At 53.6% G+C, this 17,431-nt stretch overlaps 1 protein-coding gene across 3 annotated transcripts in view; it reads left to right on the top strand.

Moving 5' to 3' along the window:
- Macrod1 (mono-ADP ribosylhydrolase 1) overlaps window positions 1–17,358 on the top strand; it is a 141,998-nt gene extending 124,640 nt beyond the window's left edge. For 2 of the 3 annotated variants that reach the window (XM_076847435.2, XM_076847434.2), the window contains 6 exons: window positions 15,451–15,567; window positions 16,032–16,153; window positions 16,259–16,289; window positions 16,418–16,491; window positions 16,813–16,894; window positions 17,189–17,358. In XM_076847435.2, the coding sequence (XP_076703550.1) occupies window positions 15,451–15,567; window positions 16,032–16,153; window positions 16,259–16,289; window positions 16,418–16,491; window positions 16,813–16,894; window positions 17,189–17,226 (464 nt within the window). In that variant the 3' untranslated portion in view covers window positions 17,227–17,358. Of the gene's footprint in view, window positions 1–15,450; window positions 15,568–16,031; window positions 16,154–16,258; window positions 16,290–16,417; window positions 16,492–16,812; window positions 16,895–16,999; window positions 17,036–17,188 lie in introns of all 3 variants that reach the window. The other variant, XM_076847436.2, reaches the window with a different exon arrangement.
- The last annotated feature ends 73 nt before the right edge of the window (window positions 17,359–17,431 follow it).

Genomic DNA, 17,431 nt, shown 5'->3' with positions numbered 1-17,431 from the left:
GCGATCTCGGGGGGGCACAGCGGTCAGGGACACCTGTCTCAGCTGGGGCACCAGAAGGGCTTCTGTAGGAGGTGTCACTGGCACCAGCGAGAGGCAGGTGGGAGCGCATCCAGGAAGAGAGGACGGAGGGGTGTCCCAGGCAGAGGGAACAGCGCAGACCGGGAAGAAGGACGTGGAGCAGGGTCCTTGGAGCCTGGCCCGGAGGCAGGGAGGCCAGGGCTGGCGCAGGAGCCTCAGAGGCCAGCAAGGAGCTGGGTTCAGCCACTCCACTTGGGAAGGTGGGGTCAGAACATCAGGAGGCGTCTCAGTTAGAAGTCAGCTCCTCTTCCTCTCTGAACCTCCATCAGAGCCAAGGCCTAGGTCCTTGTGCCGCAAGGTCCCCATCACCTTCCAGACTGTCCCCCCACGTCCCTCCCTCCCATTGGGCTCCAGCCACACCCACCGGCCTTCTGCCCCGAAGGCTCTTCCTGCAGAGGTCCAAGTGGCCAATGCCCGCCTTCCCAGTGCGGCCCACCTGACCCCCAGCTGAATCTGCAGCTCCCTGGCTGCCCCACCTCGCCCCGCCCCGCCCCTCGCCCTGCTCTGGTGTGGTTCTCCCGGAGCAGGTAGCGCCTTCCAACACGCCACGGTTCAGGTTCAGATGCTCCTTGTCACCCGTCCCCAGAAGGAAAGACTGAATCTCCAGAGCTGGGTCTGGCCCTGTAGTAGGTGCCTAGAGCGTGTGTGTCGAATGGCGGATGAACCGCAGGGACAGCGGGGACAGCGCCGAGGGTGGAGGGTGGTGGGCCAGAACCTGTGGGTTTAGGCAGAGCAAGGGGTGGTGACCTCACACTGGGAAGTCGTGGGCCATCTGCGCTGGCAGCCTGGGGCATCACGGGAGCCTCTCTGGCTCCCCCTGCGGCCTTGGGGGTGAGAGGAGGCTGGAGCCGACCCACTGCCTGACGGATGGGGCGCCCAGAGGAAGTGGGCCCTGAGTCCAGCCTTTTAACGCTGCAGAGATTTATGGAGCCGCCAAGTGCTCTGCTCGCTGGGGCTGTCACTCTGTTAATGTGATGGGAACAAGGGAACAAGGTGGGGTGGCGGGGAGGGGACTGTGATGGGGACAAGGCCTCGTTTGGTGGGGGCCTGCCCAGCCGCTGGCTAAAATGGAGCCAGGCACAGGCCCCTGTGACATCCCCTGCCCCTGGATCTGCCTCATGGCTGCTGCCACCCCTGTCCCCAGCCTCAACCCTTGGCCGCCGCATCCCCACCTAACTGCCTAAAGACCCTGGAATTCCCGTGGGCATGAAGCTCCTCCTGAGGGGTGTCCCCTCCCCAAGGACAGGGTTCCAGGAGATGGAGCCCCTAGAGCCGCCCTGCTCTGCGCCTGCCCTCCAGGGCCACCTGCCTGCAAAGGGAGGGACAGCTGGCGATCCGTGGCTGCCACGCTGAGCAGGTGCCGGGGCAGCTGGGGCTCCTAAGGGGCCCAGGCCCTGCGCTGAGGGCTTGGGTGCAGTGGCCGCCGTCTTAGCTAGGAGCCTGCAGTGACTGAAGGAGGAGCTGAAGGAGGAGCTGAAGGAGGAGCTGCAGCCCTCCCTGACTCGGTGAGAGCCCCCAGGGCTGCCGGGGCTAGGTGGCCTGGCCCACCCGGTGAGTCTGGGGTGGGGAGAGGAGGCCATGGGACTCCGCCCTCAAGAGATCGGGTCTGATAGGAGGTTTCCCAGCAGCTGGGGCATTAGACTTGGGTTCTGAGGGACGGATAGGAGCTTGGCAAGGGTGGCAGGATGGCCAGCTGCAGGAGGGGCACCTGCGGCAGGGGCAGCCCGGCCTCCCCCAGAGCTGCTGGCCCCAGGCCCACCCCTCTCCCACCTCCCTCCTGGAAAGCCTTTTATTGGCTCCATAAAAAGACTTTGAAACTCTCTCCTGTTGAACTGTGAGAGGGAGGCGGGTCCTGGATCAGGGTGGGATCGACAGGCCTCTCCTGTTTATTAGGACTGAAATGTTTACTTGGCGATAAGGAGCCGCTTTCTCGGGGAGATTTGTGCGCTCTTTTTCAATTACCCCTCGTCTTTCTCTGCCACTTTTGCACTAAAGGGATAATAAATGTATCGGAGCGTTTCAATTATTCATCTAAATCATGACTGCGCCTGCCACGGCCAAGCTTTAGTGACAGATTAATTCAGGGCCGCCTTCCTCTGCCTGCCTGTCGCCATCTCTGCTTGGGCCTGGCCAGCTCCCCAAAGGCCAGCTCCAGGGGGTGGGGCAGGGTCAGGCAGGAGGGCAAGGCAGGCTGGGGGGAACCAGTACTCCACACCCACACTCCCTACCTGGGACTCCCAGAGGGTAGCACCCCGCCCACCCTCAAGAGCCAGCCTGCCACACCCCTGCCTAATGGCTGTGCTCATCCCGGCTCCTAGGCCCTCGCTGCACATCCCTGCGTGTCCTGTGAACCTGGCTCCAGGGTCCTCCCGCCTGGGAGAAGCCTGGTGGCTGAGCCTCCCTCATAGCCTTCAGCTGGCACTGGGCCTTTGCACATGCTGCTGCCTGAGAACCCCTCTGCTGTCCATCTGTCCAGCTGTCACCTGCTCTGTGTTGGGGTAGCCTGTCTGGCCAAGCCACAGCTCTACTTAATGGGGCCTGCTGGCATTGTCCTCGACACTGGGGTATGGTCACCTGTGCCTGTTGTGGCTGGTGTTCTAGGGCCTTGATGTTGAGATGTTTGTCTGTGTGGTTGTTCAGGAACTACCTGACTCCTGCCGTGAGGCTACCTACGGGCATGCACAGGGCAGGTAGTGCTCAGCACAGATTTGCCTCTGGCCAGGCTGTGCCCAGGTGCCCTGCGCACTCCCCCTCCTCTGCCCTCCTCATACCCACAACCTGGGGACGGCTGCATGATTTCCCTCTGCTCTCTCAGGCTCCCTCTCCCTCTCTCTCTCTCTCTGTCACATTGAGCTATACCCCCAGGCCTTTAGTCCTCTTTTTTTTTTTTTTTTTTTTTTTACGTTATAGATGGACATAATACCTTTATTTTTACGTGGTGCTGAGGATTGAACCCAGTGCCTCATGCATGCTAGGCGAGCACTCTACCATTGAGCCACAACCCCAGTCCCCTAATTTTTTATTTTGGGACAGGGTCTCACTAAGTTGCTGAGGCTGTTCTCAAACTTCTGGTCCTCCTGCCTCAGCCTCCTGAGCCACTGGGATGCAGGCGTGTGCCCTGCGTGGCTTCACTCATTCTTTATTGCTCTTCTCTGTCCGTCTCAGGTATTCTCTGCTGCCTTTCCTCTGCCTTGGTTGCCCCATTTGTCTCTCAAACCGTTTCTCCTCCTCTCTTGCTCCTCCTCTTTCTCCCTATCATATCCCCCCCACCCATTCGCTATTCATGGACAGGATTAGTGAGGTGTCTAAGCATTCAGACCCCAAGCAAGGGCTGCCTGTCACACAGCCCGCCGCCCCTGCCCGCACTATCTTGCCAGCCCTGCTGCTGAGCTGCGATCGCTTCCTGTGGCCTCCAGGAAGAGGTTCAGCTTGGGCCACGCTGCTGAGCTGTGGCCTGGCTCAGTGAGATAGATAATGCGGCCTGTGTGGCCCTGAGGGCCACCTTGGTGCTCTCAAGGCCAGGCTGTGCACAGCACCCTCCCTGGCCGTGCTGGGCTCAGAAGAAGCAGGTGGCCCAGGGCTCCACCAGCCAGTCCAGCCCCTGGCCGGGATGGTGGGAGTGCAGGCTGCGGCTGTCTGGGAAGGGGAGGGGTGGCTGTGTTCAGCACAGAGGGGAAGGCCCAGAGGCCATCGCAACTCCCCCCCCCCCCCACAAGGGCCCACTGTGCTGGCTGTGGCTCATGCTTATAATCCCAGTGGCTTGAGAGGCTGAGGCAGGAGGATCGCGAGTTCAAAGCCAGCCTCAGCAACTCAGTAAGGCCCTAGCCACTTAGCAAGACCCTGCCTCAAAATTAAATAAATAAATAAATAAAGGCCTGGGGACCTGGCTCAGTGGTTAAGCACCCCTGGGTTCAATGCCTTGTACAAAAAAAAAAAAAAAAAAAAAGGCCACTGCATTAGAGTTTTTCCCAGAATTCTCACCTGCAGACCGGGCCCTCCCCTTCGGGCCCCTGGTCCAAGGGCCTCCACCTCTCCTCCCTGTGTCCCTCAGTCCCAGTTTCAGGCCTCTGCTGAAAGCCTCTCCCCACCCCTTTCTGCCCCTTGCTTCCCTCCTGTGCCTGCCCCCATCCCAGTACTGGTGACGTCACAGCTGGACGTCCCCTCCCTGGAACTGGGCCTGCACAGGGCGGCCACAGGCACAGGGGAGGCCTGGCATGCTTTGTTGAGCAGGGGGCTGATGTGCCCTTCCCCAGGGACAGCCTGCAGCCTCCTGCACCTGCCTGACTGCAGCCCATGCTGAGGTGCTAAGGGTGACTGAGCGTCCTACGCGCTCACTGCATGGACCACAGGCCCTGGCCGGGCCTCTCCGCGCACTCTTGTGCCCTCAGCCCAGCGCCGAGGGGCACACGCCATTGGCACCTCCGTTTGGCAGATGAGGAAGCTGAGGCACCGGGTCCCTGGAGCTGTGCTCCCTCCCCCACCTGGATAAGGGATGGAGACCATTCCCCTAGCAGGGACTCTGGCCCTGGCTCCACGGCCACAGCGTAGGCCAGGCGGGCCCATGGGGCTCGTGCCCTGCCCCCAGCAGGCGAGATGCCACCAAGCCCCTGCATGCAGCTGCCACGGGGACTTTTAATAACGGGAGTGATTTTTGCATGATGAATGAAGCACGGCCGTTGTGTACATAATGAAGCCCTAATGTTTTCAAATCCCCATTTAAGGAGCTGATCTCACCCCATAATGAATTTCAGATCACATCGTGGAACTGTCATCCATCCATCTTCTCCCTGGGGCGCCCACCGTGGTGGCACCTCGAGGGCGGGGCCTGGCGAAGTGGGCCCTGCTCCCACCCTGGACCGAGCCCCTGCCAGCACAGAGCTGGGGCCGGTGCAGGTTTGTTGACTGACTGAGCGACCAGAGGATGGTCTGACAAGTGCATCCTCTCAGTCCCTGCTCCCGAGGAAGTGAACAGAGGCCACAACTGGAGAGTCTGGGTGGCCGAAGAGAAGAGGGGACAAGGCCTTCGGTGGTCATTTGTCCAGGCTTCATGGCCTGCCGCCTGTGGGGAAGCTGAGAATCAGCAGCCCAGACATCTGCCCCAGATCCTCGGGTACCGTCCAGGGGAGGCCATTTCCCATCTGCCCTGCGGGGCCTGGCCCCTTCCAGCCTGGTGTTCCCTGTTTCCTCCTTCCAAGAGGGAGGCTCAGACCTGCTGTGGGGGCAGTGGGTGGGCCACAGTGTGCGCTGCCCCAGGTCCCCAGGCGGCCCCCAGCCCCAGACCTCTGTGGCCTTCCTGGGCTGGGAGGTGCCCCTCCCCAGGCTCTGCCCAGGCCGCTACCTCGGCAGCCCCTCCTGCCAGGCCCAGGCTGCAGAGGCCCAGCCAGGAGCCTTGCGCAGGGCTTTCCCAGGGACCTCTCCACCCACAGTGCAGCCTGCTCCTGAGTCTCGGAGTCCCTGAGGGCTTGGAGGGCCAGCAGACGCTTGCCTGAGGCCTGCGACTCTGTAGAAAGAGTGACAATGTGACCAAGTACCAGGCACTGTAGGCCTCTCCTCCTGGGTGCCCCGCCAGGGAGGAGGGCCTTGCTACGGAGACTAGGAACTGAGGCGTGGCCAGCGAGGAGGTGGTGAAAGACCCCAGCCCAGCAACCTTAGGCTTAGTTACAAAATTATTAGGGCACGTCACAAACCTGCAGACAATGTGTTTTTCAGATAATCAGTTAAGTGTGACCGATTGAAAAGGGAAAAACAGGATGGTTGGGAAAGAGCAGAAAAACAGATTCCAGGGCATGCCTGAATAAACAGGGGCTAATAAGCAGGAACAGAAAAATCAGAATGCTCATATGTAACTGTCATGTGGTATTGTTTCAGGAACATAAAATGAAAAATAACTTTACCCTTTAGGTAACCTATATGCTGGGTTCAAAATAGCCAATAAGAAACCTGTTGCTTACCGCGCGCGCGAAACCTGCCCCTTGACCCTATAAAAGACCTGTACCCCAAAGCCCGGGGTGCCAGCTCACCGAAGCTCCGGCTGAGGTTTCGCTGAGCACCCACAGGCGTCTGTGTCTGAATAAACCTCATGCATTTGCAGCCAGTGCCTCGTGCGTCTTTCCTGGACAGGGAATCGGTGGGTCTTTCATTTGGCGAGCCAGCCAGGAGAACTCCTGTAACCCCGTCCGGATCCCTGCCCGAGGAACACCCGATAACCACTGGGAGGTAAGCTGGCCAGTTCGTGTCATTGTGTGTCTCTGTCTATGTCTGATTGTTATTTGTTCATGCGCAGCGTCTGTACGATTACGCGTAATTGCTCTGTATCTGGGCAGCTTGAGAAGGAGTTGACGAACTCAGACTTCTCCCCTGCCACCCTGGGAGACGTCCCAGGGACTCAGGGAGGCCCATCTGGGGGGGCCTCCAATGTTCTGTAGAGTACACTGTACTCGTGGGTGACGGAGGTGACGGTATCCCTCCTCTCCCTAATCCGTTCGGTTTGTGCTCCAGCCGCGCAGCGTTCTCTGTGTCCAGTCTGATATTTGTGTCTGTCTTCTTGCCTTTGTACTTTCTCATTCCATCTAAGACTAACATGGGACCTTAAAACCAGTAGATATCCCTCAACACTTAGGTGGCTTCTTTAGTCTACAGATCCACCATGAGGAGAAAAAGAGTCAAGAGAGAAATTTGAGCCGATCAAAGTACATACCCTCTTCCCCCTTTAAGACCTAAGACAGATAAAAACTGACTCTACTGGAAAGTTAGGAGATATGCCAGATTGCCTGAAATTGGGTCTATCCAAAGAAGTTAATCCTGTAAGTAAAGGAGAGACTGAGAAACTCCCAGCAGCTGCCAGAGCCATCTTTGCTCTGGGGAATTTCCTCATTCTTTCCCTGCACTGCAAGGATTACTCCACCTGAATGCAGTAAAGTCAGTCACACTGAGACCCTTGATTTTACACCTATAGTTGCCCCTATGTAAAAACATCTGGTCCACTCCTGGGAAAATCTATGGTGCCACTGATAGGAGTCATAATTAAATGGAAGTTCAAAACCTGGAGAGATATTTTCTTATCTAGTTGTCTGATTGTTTCTTGGGGATAATCTAGGTTAAATGTGTGTCTAAAAGATAATTTTTTTATAGTAACAATCTGGTACCTAAATAAGTTTAAAGCATTGCATAATCCTGCAGTTAAAAGTTGGGGTTAGGTAATTGTTTAGTTTGTGATTTCAGATAATTCATGCCAGAAAACTTAAATACTTAGGATAAAAAAATTTAAAAGAACTCTACTTCCAAGTTGGCAAGTAACTCCCAATCATTCAGTTTTATTTTTTCCATCAATTTTGAACTGGGTAGCCTAAAAAGATTTCACTAGGTGTACCAGTGCATTAATTTAGGCAAGGATAGTAAATTATGATTTGGTATCTGTTCCCCTTAGTGTGTAAGATTCAAAAAAAAAAAATTAAATTAAGATGTTGGTCTGGCTTATTAAAATAACATTAAATAGCAACAGTCTTGAAAATATTTAAAGCTTAATTTTGGATATACAAGGTAGTGGTAGTGTGTGGTTCTCTTTTAAGATTTTTTTTTCCAGGTGATTTAATGTAACTTAGTACTACTTTAAAAACTTCAGAACAAAGAAAGTGACTTAATGATCCTGAAGGGATCTCTTCTGATGGTAGTTTTATATTATTAAATAAGATCCTATTTTCAGTTTTGTGTGAGCAAGTTTTTCTAGTATAAAAAAAAAAAAATAGTAAAAATGTCTTTTTATGGGAACTCAAACTAGATTAAACCAGAGGGTAAATTGTATGGCATTTACTAATTACTGGCCAGTCAATTTTTTCTAGGATTTTTGCTTTTTCCTTAAATTTTGTATTTTTTTTTGAGCTCATGATTTTGATCCTACAGACAAGTTAATGTTTTTCTGATAAGTTCTATTTTTGATTAACTATGGCGTTTTTAAACATTGCAATGAGATATCACCTGAGAAAGCAACAAGGCCTTTGCTATTGTATTGTGTTACACTTGTTACGTGTTATATGTCAGTATGTCTGTATGTGTGTATGTCCGTGTATCATGTAGTGATATGACAATTGACAGATGAGGAGCGCTCATAAAATATTTTAAAAATGGATCCAAATATCTTTGACTCACGTGATTCAAATGGTTCAATTTAAATTGGGTAAACAGATAAAAGTAAAGATGTCTTTAAAATTAAGCTTATAGGTTTTTCTAGGTGTTAAAAAACTCTAATAAAATGTTGATGTCTATAAAATAATCTGCTTAAATTCAAAATTTACAAGTATTGTTTCAAAATGTGAACAGAAGGAGGTTAACAGATAAAAAAGAAAACTAAAAGGTTCTAGATATAAATTTAATAAATTTTTCTGGATAAAAGTCTATATGATTAAATAATTAAAAAGGTTTAAGTAAATGATATAAAAAAGGTCTGTGTAAGTTGCTTATAAGTATAAGTTTTTAAACAAGTAATCTTAAAAAAATTAAACAGCTGGTTAAACAAGTGCTGTTGTTTTAAAAAAACTGTGCTATGTTATCTCTTTAAAAGCTAAACTTGGTTAATATAAAAACATCAATGTAATTGTGGTGCCATTAATATGTTTATATCTTCCAGGTATACAAGTCTGTAAGGTAAAAGCTTCAAAAGAACATTATATCAAACTGGTGTCCTAAAGTTGTATGGTAATTTTAGGCTTAAAAAAAATGTTAGAGATTTATTTATATCATTTGTGTTCTATAACTGGACTTGTTATCAATAAGATATGTAAAGTTCTATGTTACTTTTTACACTGAGATACAATTTAAATATATTTTTAAGTTAATGAGAGCCTAATCTGTGTAAAGGTTTTATTGAAAAACACAAAAGTACAAAAGGTTAAAAGCTTTCAGCCTTTCTTTAATTCATGTTTTAGATGTGATATTATGTTATGTTTGCTCAGGTTCACAACAATTTATGTAGGCTTTTGTAAAATGATGTCTAAAAAGTAAAGATCAGTCTCAGAACTGCAGTACTTAAGATTTATAAAGAGCCCCGCCTTACTTGAGATAAATAAAGCTCTATGTCCCATCCCACTATATGTAAAAGTGACTATAAAAAAGTAGGCTAGATTTCAGTACATTTAAAGTTATGTCCAAAAGTTAGTTTTTGTTAAGATTACTAAGATCTCAAAAAGGAAATTATAATGTATAACTCTGCCAAAATTCAAGGTAGCTATTATATGAACTAAATATGTTTTTACTCTTTGATAATTTTATCTTGTAGTTTTCAAAATGGCTGAAAGACTGCCTGTTAATGTTCTGCAGAGGTACTGATTTAAGAACTCACAACCTGGGTTAATGTAAGATAAAAAGTTATCACCTACAGGATAAAGAGATAGACATTAAAGCCCAGTGCTCTTAATATAAGACTGTTATTTGCTAGATGTTTAAGATCAAGTTTTAAAATTAAAAATTTGGCTTTTGCCCTCTGAGTCAGTCTGAGTCAGGGGATAGGGGACTTTTCCAAAGGGCTCTGCAACTCTAGGCCACATAACCTCCTGAACAGGGAGATTAATGAGACCAGTGGAGGACAGAAAGCCAATCAGTGCATTTGCTGTGAAGAGGAGGGTCATCAGAAAAGGGAGACATCCCTGATGCTTCCAAGGAAAGCCACATGGTCAAGCAAGGCCTGGACCCATCCTAGCACAAATGGCACTAGCAGATCTGAAAAGCTGCTGTAAGTTCCCGAGGACTCCCAAGAAAACTCAGCTGACTGTTAACAATAGATAAAAACAAAGGTCAGTTTGACTTGCTTCATCTTGAACACTTAGCAAAGACAGTCAAAGCCAAAACACAGTTATTCCTGGGCATTTTAAATAAAATAATAGTTAAATGTAACTTCCATAAATAAATAAACTGGAGGCTTCAAAAGAGATTCTTATGTAGAAATGCCTGATAACCATCAAAAGAGAACTGCCAGAGTAATTTTAGCTTAAGGTTAAGGCCTTTATTTCTAACCTATACAGGTGGGCTTAGTTTTTGCTAGTATGGTTATTCAGCCCTAATAACAGAATTAAAGATTTCACAAGATCAGATGACATTAAATTATTAAACTGTGTCTTAAAAAAGGACATCTGTAACCCTAAAAGTTAAATGTTATGTTTACAGTCCTGGTAACTGGGGATGTTAAAGCCTGGTGAGAAAACTTATGTACAGTGACATGTTCCAGCTGCTGCAACACTTATTCAGTACTCATGGTTTTTGTTTCTCTCATAGAAGCACCCATCCCCAGATGACAACCTGTTTTTCCCCAACCAGACCTCAAATGAAACTGACTTCTAAAAGAAAACTCACGTCCCCCACGTCGCTCCCCAACGTCTTCAAGCCCCCTCATGTTCGACACCCCTTTTCAGCTCTGAAGCAGCAAGAACGAGTCATCGCCCCTTCTCCACACAGCAATAAAGTTTCTAAAATTAGGGGGGGAACAAAGCCAAAAGTAGATAGATAATATAGATAGATAAATCGAGTCAGGTTGGATCTAGGAGGTCAATTTTAAGTAAGTCTGGAAAGTTAAAGACTGTCCCCTGAGGATTACTGTTTACTAAGATGTAGAGCCAGCCCAAATAGGCCCCCAACTGAGGGAACCATGATTGGTTCCCAAGTTTCCAGACAAAGGGGGGAATGAAAGACCCCAGCCCAGCAACCTTAGGCTTAGTTACAAAATTATTAGGGCACGTCACAAACCTGCAGACAATGTGTTTTTCAGATAATCAGTTAAGTGTGACCGATTGAAAAGGGAAAAACAGGATGGTTGGGAAAGAGCAGAAAAACAGATTCCAGGGCATGCCTGAATAAACAGGGGCTAATAAGCAGGAACAGAAAAATCAGAATGCTCATATGTAACTGTCATGTGGTATTGTTTCAGGAACATAAAATGAAAAATAACTTTACCCTTTAGGTAACCTATATGCTGGGTTCAAAATAGCCAATAAGAAACCTGTTGCTTACCGCGCGCGCGAAACCTGCCCCTTGACCCTATAAAAGACCTGTACCCCAAAGCCCGGGGTGCCAGCTCACCAAAGCTCCGGCTGAGGTTTCGCTGAGCACCCACAGGCGTCTGTGTCCGAATAAACCTCATGCATTTGCAGCCAGTGCCTCGTGCGTCTTTCCTGGACAGGGAATCGGTGGGTCTTTCAGTGGAAGAGCCTGAGAGGGACTAGCGCTGGGAGGCTCCCGCCCATGAGTCCCTGGGGGCTGGGGCTGCAACGTCACTGGAAGCAGGGCCCCCGCTGGGCCCCAGTGACCTCATTGCAGAGTCTGGGAGACTTGGGCCCTGGGGAGGCAGGCCATGATCTGTTGACCTTGAGGACCTGTCCTCTCTGCTGTCTTTCCTGTTCTCTGGGCCCACAAGAGCCCAGGAAAGGCCTTACGACCCCTGCTTTGCTATGTGACTCTGAGAAGGTGGCTTTGCCCCTCTGAGCCTTTGTCTCTACTTCTGTAAAATGGAGGTTAGTCTTAGCTTTTGCTCTGCCTCTTACTGTGAGACCCTGGGCAAGTTGCTACACCCCTCTGGCCTTCAGTCTTTGTCCCTCAGCCACCTCCCAGAATGTCACTCTTCCCGTGGCTCTCAAGGCCCAGGTTCTTGCCTAAAGTCATTGGCAATCTTGTGGCAGGATTTCTGGGAAGAAGACTCCTGAAGGGGTACCTGGGGCCAGATCCACAGGGTGGTGAAGGCGGAATGGCCGTGGAGGGCTGGCCAGGGTGTCCTGCCTGTTGGCAGGGTATGGCTGCCCCCCTCATTCCCCAGGCCACAGGCTCCTGTGTTCCTGTAAATAATTAATTAGCCCCTACTTGCTTGTTTGTTTAGCATGAGGAATGCTCCCCCACTGAGACGCATTTATTGCTGAATAAATTTAAATATCTAATCTTCCCTTCATGAATATTACAGCACCCTAAATAGCCGCCAACTCATCCTCAGTGCCTTGGCGGTGACCCCTCTAGAGCCTGCCTGCCCCGCCCTGCCCCTCCCCACCGGACAGGGAAGGATAGGGAGCCAGGTGGGGGCCCTGGAGGCCGAGAGCCCGCAGGATGAAGGTGGTGGGCAACCATGCAGGGGAAGTCAGGCAGTGGAGAAAGGTGAGGGTCCCCAAAGAAGTCCCTTGATTGGGGGGGGGGCTGCAGATGAGGGCAGGGCCACCTCGAAGGTCTAGAATGAAGTGGGGCAACCCCAGGCCAGCCAGCCAGGGCAGGGGGCCAGTGGTAAGAGGGACAGACATCTAGTGGTCCTAGAGGAAGTAGGATACCAAATTACAGCGACCCAACCTCTGGCTGTGACAATGCCAGGTCTCTCTCTGGCCCTCAGTGTCTTCTACCAAAATCAGAAAATATGGCAGTGCCACCCAAGGAGCTGGAGGCTCAAACAAGCCAGCGCCTGGCCTGGGCCACAGGAGGGCTGGAAGGAGCCAGCTGAAGCCAGGGCAGGGTCTATACTGGAGGCTGAGGCAGGAGAATCACAAGCTGGAGGCCGCCTAGGCAACTTAGGGAGAATCTGTCTCAAAATAAATAAAATAGGGGATGGGGCGTGGCTTGGTGGTAGGGCTCTTGCCTAGTGTGTGGAAGGCCCAGGGTTCTATGGTGGGGGCAGAGGGGTGGAGGCAGCAGGAGGGGCCAACAGGGGGGCAGAGTAGGCCTCAGGGGCATCTGCTGGTGCCACAACCGGAGGAAAGCTAGACCTGGCGGACAGATACTTGAAAGTCCTCGCCCCCAAGTGGGCTCAACAATCTCCCCAGGAAAGGTTGAGCTGAAAGTTTTGAGGGGTTTTTGGAGGCAGAGGTCTTGAGAGCAGAAGGGTTGGTTGGCCAGTGAATTAGGGACACCTCACCTCCCACCAGACAGCCCCGGGGGCCATGGCTTTCCCAGCTGCTCAGGGGCTGGCCTGGCGGGAAGGAAGGATACCTCCCTTGTACAGGATCTCAGAAAGTCTCAGCCAATGCCAAGGTAAGAGCCAGGGTGAGGCCTGGGGGCCAGAACCTAGGGCTGCTGGTAGTGTAGAGGGGAGTGGGCCCTTTGGGCCTGTAGCCAAAGACAAGAGGGCTGGGTTCCCCTCTGCACCTGGGTGGGAGAGCAGGAAGGCTGCTGGGTGAACAGGGAGGGGCTGGGCAGGAGAGGTGGCTCAGTCAGGGCTCTGTCCTGCTTGGGGGTGTGGAGCAGAGGTGGTATCCTAGGCCTGTCTCCCATCTTTGCTTTAGGGGAATCCCTCCTGTGGGTGCTTGGCCCTGTTCTAGAAGTTGCTGGAGGGACTGCAGCCCAAAGCCTCTGCTAGTACCACCTCCAACCCTCTCCCTCCTGCCTTGTGCCCCCAGGTCAGTCCCAAGGGCCTGGCTGCAGGCCTGTCCACTTCTGCAGGAAACATTAAGTCCCTGAGACACAGATCTCACCGAGCTCCACTTCCGCACAGCTCCCACAGCCAGCCAAGGTCACCTGCAGGGCAGTTAGCCCCCGGAGACTAGCAGCTGGGTGCCAGGAGGCTGAGACCACTGGAGCTAGTCAAGACCCGACACTCCATGGTCACCTGTGCACACCTACCTCTGGTGTACACACATTCCCTGAACATGCCACATTTGTCATACTGTCATAATAAGAGCCAGCCAATCTCACTTCTGCTTATGCCAAGTCCTGGCTGAAGCATATTATAAGAATCAACTCACTTGGGGCTCTGGATGTAGCTCAGCAGAAGAGTGCTTGCCTAGCATGCACAAGGCCCTGGATTTGATCCTAAAATCTGTAGGGGAAAAAAAAATAAAAGAATTAACTATTCTTCCAACACCCTCCATGAAGTGGGTACTGCTATTGGACCCAGACAGGCTGAGTGATGTGCCCTGGGTCACACAGCTGTGGCTCACAGAGGGGGGATTTAAACTCTTGGGCTGCCCAGCCCCCAGGCCCCTGCTGTGACCCATGATGCGCTCTCACCCAGAGCAGACTTGCTCTGCCCCTGCTCTGCAGCACCTGCTCCCAAGTCCTGGGTGGGTTTCACTGCCTCCTCCCTGAGGCTGCTGCTGTCTTTATTCCCCCAAAGGAGAGGAGGAGGCTGGAACGACCAGTCCTGAGCCACTCCCAGTGTTCTTCAACCCCTGTCCCACCCACAGCTACCTCTGGGAAATCACCTGGTGCCAGCTCTGAGAGAGGTTTGTAAAATTAGGTTTAATTGGACCCCACAGGGCACAAGAGAAACAGCAGAAAAAAGAGGGGTCTAGTCCAGCTGGTGTCTCTGGAACTGTGCCAAGACTTTGAGGGATGGAGCGACAGGAGGAAGTAGCCTTGGTTTGTGTGTCTGTAAAATGGGGGAAATTATGGTCCTTTCTTGATGCCAGGCACTGGGAGCATAAGGCGCCTGGTGTTGGAGGAGCTTCGGATCCAGGCCTGGGGTGCAATCCGACGGCAAAGATGTGTTACATTCTTCTCTTTTCCTGAAGGTGTTTCACTGGCCCTAATTTCCAGATAGGAGGAAGGGACAGCCTGGCAGCCATGAGGCACCAGCCTGGAATTCACCAGGGTCCGCTGCTGGAGGACTCCTCCCTGCCTCCCGCTGCTCCGGAGTTGTTTATCTGGGCGGGGGTCCCCAGGGCGGCTCCAAAGGCCCTGGAGCCACCTTCGAATAAACAATCCCTGGCCCGTTCCCAATTAAGCCCCAATTAAGCTGAAGGCTGCTGGTTCTTTAGGCTGCAGGAGGGTTGGGAGCTCTAAGACACCGGCACGTGGCTTGGAAGCCGCCGCCCGGTTTACCCCCGCGCGGTGCGGAAGGACCCAAGCTCAGACCCCTGGTTGGATCTGCCACTTGTAATTAGATGGCCTCGGTTTCTTCATTTGTAAAGTGGGCCCTAGAGTTTGATACAGCCCCGAGGGGCGTCGCCTGGGGCGATGGGCTTTGAGGCAGGACCCGACGACGTTTAGGCCTGTCGGTGGCGGCGACTGGTTGGAGGTTCGCGATTCGCGCAGGGCAGACATGAAAGTGCGAGCTTCGGGGTAGCTGGGGGCTCTGCTGTGAGAGGCCCGGCCTGCCCGAGCCCCTCTGGCGCGGCCCAAGAGCAGGGTGGGCGGGGCGCGCCCCCTGCTGGTCGCCCCGCGCCGCTTCCCGCTGAGCCCAGCTGCAACCACTCTGGACACCTGGGTCTCCCCAGATGTGAAACAAACACCTCCCGGCGGGACGAAGCGAGCGGACAGAGGCTGTCGGGGAAAGGCGCGGTGTCTGAAGTCTTAGCAAAGCCGAGGGAAAGGATTCTTGGGCTTGGGAGTATTCAGCCCCGGACCTCAGCCTTCTCTGTAAAGGCCTGACCGCCTGGGGGACGCGGGGAGCCGCACAGCTCACTCCCTCCTCCCCCGTAGTGGACGGTTGCATTCACCGGGCCGCCGGACCCCTGCTCACCGACGAGTGCCGGACCCTGCAGCACTGCGATACCGGCAAGGCCAAGATCACCAGTGGCTATCGACTGCCGGCCAAGTGTGAGTCCCTGACAGGCCACAGCCATGGGACGCAGCCAGGGCACCGGTGTGGAAGTGAGCAGGAGGGGGTGCGGTCTCCCAGCCGCAGGGGGCACTTCTTAACCTCAAGTGCCAGGGCCTGACCCTTTCTCCAGCATCCCAGGCAGCAGATAGGGAAGAGCTGGGGAACAGCAGGGGCCTGAAGGGAGGGGGAGGCATCTTCCCCCACTCGACGCCCAGGCCTCAGTAGGGGTCCACACAGACACGCTTCCTGCGGCCACTGAGCTATGGGCGTGCGGGTCAGCGCGCACGTGTGGACTCGGACCCTACCCGTGTGCCCACAAGGGTGGGGTCCTCTGGGAGTCTCAGAATTTGGGGGGAGAAGGCTGTTTCCTGCCCCCCTGCAACCCAGGCCGGCAGGGGGAATGCGCGAGCTCTGGTCGGAGCGGAGACCCCGGCTCGGCTGACCCTGTTGCCCCCTGCAGACGTCATCCACACGGTGGGGCCCATTGCCCACGGGGAGCCCAGCGCCAACCAGGCTGAGGAGCTCCGCAGCTGCTACCTGAGTAGCCTCGATCTGCTGCTGGAGCACCGGCTCCGCTCGGTGGTGAGGGTCGCCAAGCGGCGGAACGGGGGCGGCCCGCGGGAGGAGGCTGGCAGGAAGTGGGGTGCAGAGTGATGATATACCCATCCCTTCTCTCCCCCGTCCCAGGCGTTCCCTTGCATTTCCACCGGCGTGTTTGGTGAGTGGGGTCAGGAAGAAGAGGGGAGTGGGAAGTGGACTCCCACACGCAGGGCGCGGCGGGGCGTGGGCGTGCCCAGGCACAGGCCAGAACCTGGACTCACCTGCCCCGCCCCGCCCCTCCCCCAGGCTACCCCAATGAGGCGGCGGCCGAAGTGGTACTGGCGGCGCTGCGCGAGTGGCTGGAGCAGCACAAAGACAAGGTGGGGCCTGGGCCCCGTGGAGTGAGGTGGCGGGCGCTACCCACAACACCGCCCGGCTCACCAGTCCCACATTGGTCATCGCGCCGGGAGCAAGGGTGCTGAGCGTAGGGTCAACCGGGTGGTGCCAGCCCTCTTTGAGGCCTGTTTCTTCGTGGGTAGCAGCGAGAAGGGAGTGGCGGGAGCACAACCCCAAGCCCTTTCTATAGAAGGCTCAGTGTGAGCTCTAAAGTCAGGGCCAGAGGGGACACCCCCAGAGCAAGGCAGGTAAAAACCTATAGGGGGCCGAGCAATAAGACAGGCTGAACAACCCCTTTGACGCAGGTGGATCGGCTGATCATCTGCGTATTCCTCGAGAAGGACGAGAACATCTACCGGCAGCTGCTGCCCCACTACTTCCCGGTGGGTACGTGCCCCACGCTGCCCCAACCCAAAGGCGCCCACCCCACGGCCAGCCCTGCCCCTCCCCTCTCGGCTCTGGGTTGGGCTCTCACTGTCCTCTGCCTTCCAGCCTGAGGCTCCCCGCAGCCCAGCCTGAGCAGGACTGGTAAGCAGGGCCTGGCCCCTTAAGGCTGCCCTACACACTAACCTATCACTAACACCTGCTCAGCCTCTACTGGGCTCACCCCCAGGTAGGGAGGAGGGGAAGCCAGGGCGATTGCAAGCCCTCAGCTCCTTGACCTCTCTGCTCTGCCTTTAGACCTGTCGGGGCCTGCAAGACCTCGCTCCCAGCTCTGAGAGGTAGCTGAAGCCTGCGGTCTGAGCCTGGGCAAGGCCACGCTGTTCTTTCCTTCAGCTCCACACCCCACCCTGCTCCCCCCTCCCTGCCCCTAAGGAGCCTCTTAATAAAATGACTATTTCAGCTCCCAATGTCTGAGCTCTGACTTTTCTGGGGCTGGAGCATGGAAAGCCAACCCAAAATGGAGCCCCAGTCAGGCGCTTT

This window comes from Callospermophilus lateralis, chromosome 2 (assembly GCF_048772815.1).
Source record: "Callospermophilus lateralis isolate mCalLat2 chromosome 2, mCalLat2.hap1, whole genome shotgun sequence".
In the NCBI taxonomy this organism is placed as follows: domain Eukaryota; kingdom Metazoa; phylum Chordata; class Mammalia; order Rodentia; family Sciuridae; genus Callospermophilus; species Callospermophilus lateralis.
The sequence above is the reverse complement of the archived record's forward strand: the minus strand, read 5'-3'. Positions and strand labels throughout refer to the sequence as shown.